This window comes from Chelonia mydas, chromosome 7 (assembly GCF_015237465.2).
Source record: "Chelonia mydas isolate rCheMyd1 chromosome 7, rCheMyd1.pri.v2, whole genome shotgun sequence".
Classification (NCBI taxonomy): domain Eukaryota; kingdom Metazoa; phylum Chordata; order Testudines; family Cheloniidae; genus Chelonia; species Chelonia mydas.
The window spans coordinates 15,377,904-15,388,910 of record NC_057853.1 but is presented as its reverse complement, the minus strand read 5'-3'; the positions used below and the strand labels follow the sequence as shown (position 1 = coordinate 15,388,910).

Genomic DNA, 11,007 nt, shown 5'->3' with positions numbered 1-11,007 from the left:
TTTTCACATTCACAGGGTCTCCAAGCACTTGATAAACATCAGCCACGCGCAACACCTCTTTTCTGAGGGAGGTCAGTATTATCACCTCCATTTTACAGACAGAGGAACCGGCACAGCCGAAGTGATTTGCCCAATATCATATAGAAAATCAGTGGCAGGGACAGGAACTGAAGCCAGGAGAGTTAACTCTAAGTCACCTTTGTTATTATTATAAGAGTAGTGCCCAGAGGCACAGATCAGGACCATGGCCCCATTGTACTAGATGATTTACTGCCAGAGAGGCAGACATAATCCCTGCCCTGAAGTGCTTACAGTCTAAGGACTTTCCACTAGGCCACACTCTTGCACCTTCCACCACCAATGGAAAGTCACCCCTTCAGTTTTGCTTTTTTGGCTTTGACCTGCACCACGAGGGAAACTTCCCCACAACAGCCATGTCCTTGCTATCAAAGGGCATATCCTGCACCTATGTTTATACTCATATGTGTGCCAGTTTGCTGCAGAGAAAGTCTCTGTGTGTCCTGCTACCAGCAAAGGGTAAAGACGGTGGAAAAAGCTAAGCTCAAAGTGATAGCCTTGTAAATCTACCAACAACTTGAAGTGTTGAGAATTTAGTATGTTGGGGGTCAAACCTTGATCCCATTTAAATCAGTAGGACTTTTGCCAGTGACTACAATAGGAGCAGGATTTGTCTCTAATTAAAATAAATAAACATGGTGGACAGTGTGAGTTCCCCAGATAAATAAAGAGGAACCGCCATAATATACCTGACTGTTCACCTTTAGGGCCTGTACTGTTTGGGTTGGTGATGCTGTGAGATACTGTTGTTACGCACTACCCCAGTTTGGGGCCTTCACAAATCCACCTTCTAACCAGCCTTCCTGGGCCTCCTGCATGGTAAGGATCTTAAAAATACAACACAGTTGTCATTTAGTCATGAATGTCAATGTGCCAGTTCACCATTTACACACACACACATTCATTTCAGAGTAAATTATTAAAGGTTTCCTGCAACAATGAATGGCATGGCATGCCACAAACCCATTAGAGAAATTGGGCCAGCTCATCCGCCAGTGTAAATTGACATAGCACCGTTGATTATGCCAGCTGATGGGCTAGCCCACTGTTTCCAATGTTCACAAAGTAATTAAGGACAGACAGTAAATGATCTATCCCAGGGTCCCATACTCTACATTAGTACATCTACTTTCCGCCTTTCAGCCACCCCTTCCCCTCCCCCCTGAACAAACCTTTAGTGCAAAAACCCATCTGCTTTCTTCAATAGTTTGCCTTTGGAAAAGGCTTGGTGTCATCTTCATTTTGCAAAAAAACCCAAAGCTTGTATATTGTTACCTGTGGCTGATCTGCTATGAGATGTAAACAAAAGGTGCAGGTTTTAAATAAATAAATTTGACTGCCAAGACTTATTTGGTGATATTAGAAAATACTCATCAGATTTTTCAGCGTTAGCTACAAAGGTAGTTCAAACAACAATGAAACTCTTGGTAGAATTAAGCGGGTGCCTCCTCCTTTTGGGGTTCAGGTCCAGCCTGGGCCCCAGGCAAAGGAGGGACAGGGTTATGGGTGTAGCAGCCACAAACCAAGCATAGGCAGCCTTGGGTGAGATTTGCGCAGCCAGCCAGAATCCCTCCATAGCACATCAGCAGATACACCCAACTAATACGCTGGGGCATGCACCACAACCTGAGGGAGGGGCATGGAAAATGGGCAGGGCTAGCTCCCAAGCCAGCACACGTGTATACGACCCTTAGCATGACCAAGGGACCAACCCAACACCCACTTAAGTCAAAGGGAGTTTTGCCATTGACATCCAACAGCAGCAGGATCAGTCCCCAAGTGAGCAACTAGCACTTACCGAAAAGAGCAGCTGCCTGCCATATGTGCTACGTGAATAGCCCAGACACTGAAAGCTATAGTGGCTCACACCAATACTACGGAGTGCTTTCATTTTTAACATAGGGGTCCCTTGGAGCATTAGCTTGGCCAGCATGGGAAATCCCTGCAACAAAACTCCTGGTGAAGTACAAACACCAGAGTGTGTCTCTTCTTCCTCTCATGGAGCAGGCTGTGATATGTTTCTTTTCTTTATGAAGCTCCAAACACAGAGCTAAGGCTAGTTCTCATTAGAAAGGTAAACTTAGCAGCTTGCTATATTCTAATGAGAGGCTTAAGGTCCCCTACAAAGGAGTTGTTTAAAATTTGGGCTATGCCCTTTTTTGGCTTCTTGACAATAGATAAAGGTCCAAGGAGCCGTGGGGATTTTTTTCTTGTTTAGCTTAGAAATATCACACGTGTCAAGTCTGGCCTGCCTGGTTTTGGGGAGGGCTTCTGGTATGTCTCAGAGAGGTTTGTTGTGATATTCCACACACTAATTGAAGGGGGTGTTGAATCTTTAACAGAACCATCCTTCTCTCATGTAGTTGTTAAGGCCTAGAGCACCCCTTTCCCGCAGAAAAACCCATTTGAGGGGACTTGAGGTGAGAAATCTCCTTGAGGATCCCCTTGGAGAGATTCTGCCCTGCATCATCCCATTGAGAAGGTGGGGTTTGCCTCCGATGGCAAAGACCACAGTGCCTGCCTGCAAACCTGATTAATTCCCCAGGGACCTGTAGAGGCCTAGAGCCATCTGCATGTAGGCCTAGTGCCTCCACAGTAGCTTTAGACCATCCCCCCAGTAGGTCCTCACCCCAGCAATTCTTTGGCCATACAGCTCCATTGGGTGCCCCACTGGCTACAGCTACTCCTGGGATCCCAGAGGATGGAGGATAGAAAATAAAGCCCCAGACTGAATTATTTCCATTGGGCTGCAGTAGGGAAACCTGTACCCACCTCTGCCCACACTCCTGACCCAGACAGTCCTCATCAAAGGCCGACACAGTCTTTCCTTCAACACAGACTGGGGAGATTCCTACACTGCATCCAGGAGAGGGGCAAGGGGATCTGGAGGTGGCTGAGGGCGTGTTTCAGATGGAAGGGGGAGATTCACACACAGAAGATTCCCGTCTTTGCCTGGATCTTCAGTGAAGATGTGGCCCTTAGCACTGGAGTTAAACAGGTGTTGCAAAAATATGAACAAAGAGTTTTAAGCAGTCTGACTAAATATCCCTTCTCAATTGCTCAGGTTTCACTCTCTGGCTCTTGTGATTAGCAACATTCTATGGCAGCTAGAGAGCTATTGTAGAGCAGACAAGACCTGAATTCCTAATGGAACAAAGAGCACAGGAATCCTCTCTCTTCGTGTGTGTAAAACCCAAAGCTTTTCAGACTTTCTAGATACATCACAAAGAAACAAACCTAAATGAAGTAAAGGTACAAACCCAACATGGTCTCCCTTACAGGCCACTCTTTAAAGTTGAAAAGATCAAGAGGTAAAAATAAAATGAAATAAATTAAATGAAAAATCCCACACTACAATAATAATGGACCACATTTTTCCCTTGGCTGACTTTGGGCATTGATTCCAGCAAGGTTGTACCAGGGATAACTAAGACCCTGATTCCGCAACTTCTTCCCCACAGGCAGAGTGCTAAGCCCACATGGCATGCCATTTTGATTGCTGGATCAGGTCACATGGAACGACATTGATCAAGTATTTCAAAGAACAAGAGGCAAAGCCTTATCTTCCACAGGAAAATAATTTTATTCAGTATTTTAAAAACAACTACTTAACATTTATTCAAGATAAAAATATTTACAATACCCCACCTTTGAGAAGGCTCCAAAATATAAACACTGTATCCCTCCCTAGAGAACAAAACAAAACCTCTTCAAAAAACAAAAACCCCAAATCAGGAATACATTCATATTTCTCACTTCTTTATGCTCAAGTAGTTATACAAATAATAGACCTCTGAAACTCTTTAATATATTTATATAATATATATATTTTATATATACAGATATATTTATAACAAGATTTTACAAATAAAGGCAACAACTGTATACCAAAAAAAAAAACAACACAACAATAAAATAAACATGAGAACAATCTGCAATCAAGCACAGTGCATCTTAACAACTGGTGCAATGGTAGAATGAAATGAGAATCTATATGACATTTACTCTGGAAACAATTTCTCAAAATTAATACAGAAAAAAAACCACACTGCTTATTGCAGTTAGTTTCTTTTAAAGCCTAACTGGACACAGTGTTCATCACTGAAGCAACTGCACAGGCCTGAATAGTTCTAAGATTTGTTAACAGGGAAATTTTCACAAATTCTAACTCTATTTAAAATAGCAATTTGGACCAGGGTTTCAGAGGATCCTAAGAGATTTGGGCACCCAAATCCCACTGGGATTAGGTTCCTTTGAAAAACAAAACAAAACAGTTTTCAATTCTCAAAGGCACTCAAGGGGGCCAATTCAGTGGGTGTAACTCTGTTGACTCCAATTGAATCTCACCCTGTTACAAGAGCTCTGGATTTGGCCCAGGAGTGAAACAGTCAGCTGCTGGCTATTCCCCCACTGATGTGGCTTTTTAACCATTTTGCTTTCAGATATACTAGACCCAGAGACACCTGTACAGTAGCAGTAAAAGAGTGGTCTACAGTTAGGTGCAACAAGCAAAGGGATCCATGGGGATATTTTCCTCTTCCCCTGCCCCAACTAGCAGCTTGCGTTACAGAAAGGGATGCATGTTAATTTATTAATTAGAAGTACACCATGTAAAGCTTCTAAGCAGCATCTACATTTTATTCATTTTGTTTTTTAAACGTTCAGCAGAGGTGTGGAGAGAAACTTGTCTTCAATCTCCCTGAACCACTGACTGTGCATCACCAACCAGTGATTGCTACTCTGAATCTTTTTAGTGGGACTAACACCAATGCTTCAACTGCGGTGCATGTGTGTATCATTTCAAATGCTGGCAAATGGGTGGGGCAACAAATTTGGCCGTGGGTCTTTGCTTTGAAAAGCCCTCATAAGAAGTACCATATTTTTATATTCACAGACCCTAAAACCTAGATCTGCCTAATGGAATATTTTTCACAGCTTTGAAATATAATCCTCACTGACTAAGTCAGCTGTTGCTCTGTAGATGGGGAGGGTAAAGGGTAAAGCACAAAGAAAACGTTTTGGTTTTTTTTTTCCTTTTAAAACTCCCCCGAATGGCTAACCTGGGTGCTTCCTTCATCCTTTCCCACGCTATCTGACAAGTAAGAGAAAAGTGGATTTCGCTTCCTAGTCTCAGTGAACCTTATCCCCACACCTCAGTCCAGCCGGTATATGAAACTGAAAGAGTCTCAAACGTAAAAAAAAGAAAAGAAAAAGAAAATGGTCACACTGTGCTTAGTCTTTGGTTTCCAGGTTCAAAGGAGGAATCTGCTTCAAAGCTTGAAGCAGAGCTGAGGAGTCGATAGGGGAATGGACTGGTAGTGGAGAAGGAAGTCTCTGAGGCATCAGGAGAGATGGAGAGATTTTATCTGGGCTCATTAACCCTGAAAGTGCTGCAGTAGAGGCTGGGAGACTTGGGTACAAGACGGGCATGGAAGCCGGGTACCAACACTTCTCCAGCATAGGCAGATAGGCAGTTGCGGATGGTGGGATCAAATAAAAAGGCAGGCACAAAGGAGGTGGGTGAGGGCCCAAAAAACTACTTGAAGAGCCAATCAGATCACTGCTAAAATGGCCTTCGTCTTCTGAAGTTTCCATCCTGGTCCTTTTGGCTGGTGGGTCCTCAGTCTCTTGCTTAATAGAGCTTATTCTCTCTTGCATGGCATAGTTGAGTCCCGTATCCTTTTGAAAATACTGTTGATCGGCGTTTGAGTCACTTTTCTCCAGCTCTCCTCCATACCCACTGTCTGTGTCTGTGTCGCTCCCGCTCTGCTCTCCACTGGAATGTGCAAAAGTCCTCTGTATAACAGGAACACAGTTCTTGCCGTAACCCTCAGCAGTTTTGGGCAAAGAGCCAGACTTCTCCTTCAAGTCCACTGTTTTCGGGGGCGCATCTCCACATTTTCGGCTGGCTCCGCCCTGGAGGACCTCAGAGGCCATTCGGTGCAGATGACTGACCAGCTGGGAAGATTTCAGATCCCTGGTGTTTTCATGCTTTCCCAGGTATTGCAGCACTTCCTTGGCACACATCTGGAAACCAGATCGAAACATTTCCTGGCTGGTATCAAGGTTTCTTGATGACAAGTCACCTGAGGGAACATTAACAGAAAGAAATTAAAAATTAACAGAGAGCTAAATAGTTTCATTAATATCATTAAGGTGCACTGGGGAGAGGAAGAAATTTTATCTCCACATTAAGTATCTGTTACAAAACAGCTAGACAAATGAATTCTACTGTACAATACAGTCACTTTAAACACCCATTTTTATAACCTCCCTCTAACAGTGAGTCTTTAAACACATTTTTGATCCTATACTCATTATACGTGGCAACCACAACAGACACTAGAGTTTAGGGAGAAAACAGAAAACGGCAGCACAGCGAATCAACCCTGGCATCTCCTCAGAAAGACATCAGTTCCAAAGTCATCTTGCAAATCTGGCACCACTGCAGCTAATGAAAATTGGGCACGAGGGGTCCAGTTTATCCCTCATTAACTGCATACACCAAGGGGGATTTGGTCTAAACTTTGGGAAGTGACATTGGGTTTGGTTGTGTAATTCTACTGCATATCGAGTGGCTGTTAAAGCAGTAGCAGCCTTTTTAGAAAAGCTGGTTTTAGCCTGCCAGACTCAAGTAAGTGTCACAAAGAGAGGGGAAGGAGGAAACAGATGTAAAACACTGTGGGCCCTTAGATAGTTCCTACCCATGCTGCAAAGCATGCACTAACTGGCTTATGGAGAAACCAAAAAGAGCATGTAAGAGAGATGTTTTCATATTTAAGGGTGAAAAAAAATCAGGGCCTGATCTAAACCCCATTGAAGCCAACCCCATTGGCTTTGGATCAGGCCCTCACAGCAAAATTGTACTATAAAATAAAATAGCTAGAATCAGGTTGAATTTAAAACTATATTAAAATAACAGCTAGTTATAAATTAACTAAATAGAGGGATGAAAGGCATCTTTTTCATAAATTCACATGCACATAAAGCGGGGTATGCGTGCTAAATAAAAATGAAAAAAGACAAACTTACTCCTCCCACCTCCCAAACTAAGTGTCATAAGAAGCCAGTATTTCAAAGATATTGAAAGTAAGATCATGAGACATTCTAGGGTTCTCACATGATACAAGCATGACTTGAATACTCACCAGCTTGTAAACCATTCTGTAAAGCAATTATTTTCTGTTGCTGCTGCTCAATGAGATTAGTTAGTGCTTTCACATGCTTCAAGGTAAGTTCAAGAACTACAGCCTTCTCCAAGTGACCTAAAGTCTGGAAACAAATGGGCAGGTTAGTACTTATCCTAGAGTCGGCCACGCTTCAAGGAATCTTAAAAAGTTTTCTAATTCCTTGTGAAATGAAAAAAGAAAAAACAGTTGCAATTTGGGAGACAGGGTAAAAAATGGTGTCTTTATTCAATGGACATTTCTCTGATTGATTTTGAGCAAAAATCGTAACGTTTGGAATCTGATCCACATATTATATAAACTAAATTTTTTTTTTAAAAGGGAAGGTTGCAGGGAAGGATACAGTTACATCCTATGGGTATTTTAGGACCAACTGCATAGCTCTCAGACAAGTATTTTATTTTATCTGTTCTGCTGCCCCTGCTGGCATCGTGACCTTAACACAGGGGAATCCAGTCAAAGGGTTTCTTTTGAATGGTGACAGGAGAGGGGAGTCCTGCAGGATGTCAGCCAAAGTGGCTTTCCCCATAAACTTCTGCAGGTATTTTTTCTTTTAATTTTAATCAAGCACCTAAGCCTTTATTCTTTTTAAAACAAAGCACCTCACACACACTAGACAAGCAGAAGTTGCAGTCCTTAACATCTGTAGCAAAACAAGAACGCAGAGAATCCTTTCAAATACCAAAAACAGGTAGCATGGAAACAACTCTAAAAGGACTTGACTCTCAGATAATTAGGGATCAACTTATAAATGGAACCCAGTAAAACTTCACAAAGAGCAACATGGAACTTTTTCAGTGGCTCAAATGGAAAAACCCAAATCCCTCACATTCAAATCAAGCCCACAATAATCACTTTTACATGAGGGTTTATTTTCACATTGCAGCAGTTCAATTCATATCACCCCACCACCACCACCGATATGCACTGTTTAGAAATTCACAGTATCTGGAAAGAAATCCAATAGTAATAGACTGATCCAAGTGGCAAACCTGCCCAAATCACAGTCTTTTCCACTGTGATCTGCAGTGCTCAGAAGAAACCTCTAGATGGCACATCTACCTGCACTGAAATCCATTAACCAACACCCATCCCCAAAACGAAGAGGAGTTTGGATATTAGCCAGATTTTCACTTACTGTAAGTTTGAGATGTTCTGGTAAGAGATCTTTCAGTTGGGCAATGCACTCATTAATCCTATCACGTCTCTTCTTCTCTATCAGTCTGTGGGGCAATTTATAGGTCTCCTGGAAGCCAAAGGAAAGGAGCAAATCAGACAAGAAACATGACATCCTAGCACCATGGATAGACACACAGGTAAAAGGAGATCTAGAAATAAAACTAGATCTCAAGCTGTTGGGTACCCAAAATGTATTATGTGTAGCAGCTACTAACTGAATGATTTTCTGTTATAAGAATTATTAAATTAATGCAAAAATATATTCCCCTCCCACCTTCGGAGCCTCAGATTCATGGACAAGAGGTACAAGTACAAGAGTCTCAGAGCAAAAAAAAAAAACAAAAAACAAAACCCCAACAACTTTGATTCAGACTGTCTGCTGTTAAAACAACCCCTCCTAAATCCCACAGCAAATTTTATAAAGGTTAACCAATTTTATTTGAGCATAAGCTTTCGTGAGCTACAGCTCACTTCATCGGAAGCTCAAGAAAGCTTATGCTCAAATAAATTGGTTAGTCTCTAAGGCTGCCACAAGTCCTCCTTTTCTTTTTGTGAATACAGACTAACACGGCTGCTACTCTGAAACCTGTCTTTATAAAGGTTAAATCTTAGTTGAGCTTTATGGAAAAGCAGATTTAAAACAAATCAGAACAGACACAAACGCATACAACTTTTTTTTAATGGCCAGGTGTTAACTAAGAATGCAAAGGTTCCGCAAGTCCTCCATTTACCTTATTGTCTTCACTTCTTTTTAACCCTCTCCTGGGCTTGTACACTTGATACATGTGAGAAAAGGCCAGCCTGCACAAATGACATAAAAATGCGATGGGTTATTGTTATTTCCTCCACACCGAGAGAGACACGCGCGACACACGCGTATGCCGACGATCCCCACAGGCACAGTAAAGGAGCCGAAGGAGCCGAAGCTCCAGCCAAACCCAGCGGCCAGGTTGCGCCCGTGGATTTGGTGGGGAGGGCGCCCTGGCCCCAAGAAGCGCACCGCTGAGGAGGCATCTTACCCGGGCATCTCGGTGCTCTCCAGCGCAGGCAGCTTGCCCAGGCAGGCAGGAGGGGGCTGGGCGCTGGGGATCATTTCCATTGCAGCTCGGGAGGCTTTGTGCAAAGGGGGGGTGGACTGGGGCGGGGGGGCTCTGCTGAAACTTAATTCTCGCCGAAAGCAGCGAAATCAGCCAGCGGCCGGCTCCTGGGGAGAACCCCGCGGGTGGTGGGGACCCTGCGAAAGCCGCTGGCGTCGGGACCGGCTGCGGACCGCTCAGGCCGCGCTGCTCATCTCCGCGCAGCACACCGGGGCAGGGCGCGAGCTGAGGCGTCGCTGGGAGGCGGCCGGCTGGGTTAAATGGGAGCGAGTGGGTGGCGGGCGCTACGTGTTCCACCCTGTGACTCCCGGCACGTCTGGCGGTGCCGGGGCGGGAGAGCCCTGCCTTCCCCCATCACATGAGCCTCACGTGTCGGACAACGCTCTGGCCTCCCCCGCCCCTTCCCCCTCCGGCCACACGGGCGGGCCGGGCTGGCGGCGGCGGCTGCAGCCGGAACGTGCTGGGGCAACACCTCCGCCCGGCCGGGCTCTCCCGCAGCGGCTGGCGCGTGGGCCCCGGGGGGGGGAATCTCCCCTCACGCGCCCCCGGGCGCTGCCCCGTCCCCAGCGGCGCGCGGACCTGGCCCGGGACGCGCCGGAGGAGCTCGTGGGCCGCCGCCACCGCGCTCTCCGGCCCGCTTCTGCTGGGGGGGGGCGGTCAGTCCGGTCACCCTCCACCCCCCTCCGCAGGGACTCGGCCTCTCCTCTGCCTCGCTCCCCTGTTCCCCCAGCCAGGCTCCGCTGGCCGGGCTGGGCTCGCTCGGGATTTGCACAGGCAGAAGGGAAGAGGAGTCAGGCGGGTTGCGTGACCCACCCCTGGGGATTTCACAGGTCGCTGGGACTGGGCGCGGTGGGGTGGGGTCGCTCCCAGCGGGTCTGAGGGACACAAGCGGGGTGCCAGGGGCTGGTGCCCCCACGGTGCAGAACTGCAGAGAGCTCACAGAGGAGGGTGGTGTGGCTGGGCTCGGGGCGTGATGGGAACCAGGCTTTCCTGTCCCTCCCAACGTCTTGCCCTATTCAGAAGGCAACTTTTTTGGCCTCGGGCACGTCCCCGAGCTTCGGCTTCCCCCTCTGTAAAAAGGGGTGGTAATAAGGTAACCCTAAATTACCTACGTCACAGGGGTGTTTGGTTTAATTAGTTGGTACGTGATAGCGCCCTCTGAAGCAGTGTTCCTCCTCGCCGTGTGGGCAGCGCTCCAGGCTCATGGAAACCAGCAGAGGCAGAGCATGCCGGCTGCACCTGACTGCAGCGTGTCTAGCTGATTCTCCATGCTCAGTGGGGTAAAACGGGGGAGGTATTCATAGGATGAAATGCCAAAAATGCTGCTTCTGAGTGCTTTTGACTGAAAATCCCTGCAAGCAGCAGGGGGGTGACTGGCATGGGGCCCCGGTGCCATCCCAGGCAAATGCTTTGCCACCTCCTGAAAGAGGCTGGCTACCGCAGCTGAGCCATTACATAATAATGGC

General features: G+C 46.0%; 1 protein-coding gene across 1 annotated transcript; it reads right to left on the bottom strand.

Moving 5' to 3' along the window:
• Positions 1-3,642: 3,642 nt before the first annotated feature.
• On the bottom strand, positions 3,643-9,888 carry BHLHE40 (basic helix-loop-helix family member e40). Its single transcript, XM_007061281.4, has 5 exons — positions 9,464-9,888; positions 9,176-9,245; positions 8,404-8,511; positions 7,227-7,350; positions 3,643-6,164 (listed from the first exon to the last, which is right to left on the bottom strand). Exons 1-5 carry the CDS (start codon positions 9,541-9,543, stop codon positions 5,311-5,313), a joined length of 1,236 nt encoding a protein of 411 aa, XP_007061343.1. The 5' UTR covers positions 9,544-9,888; the 3' UTR covers positions 3,643-5,310.
• Between the last annotated feature and the right edge of the window lie 1,119 nt (positions 9,889-11,007).

Coding starts and splice junctions, on each gene's coding strand:
- BHLHE40 (XM_007061281.4), bottom strand. CDS start 9,543: ATGGAAATGATCCCCAGCGCCCAGCCCCCTCCTGCCTGCCTGGGCAAG. Junction 9,246..9,463: donor GAGAGCACCGAGATGCCCGG/GTAAGATGCCTC, acceptor TCATTTGTGCAG/GCTGGCCTTTTCTCACATGT. Junction 7,351..8,403: donor CAGAACATCTCAAACTTACA/GTAAGTGAAAAT, acceptor ATTTGTTTCCAG/ACTTTAGGTCACTTGGAGAA.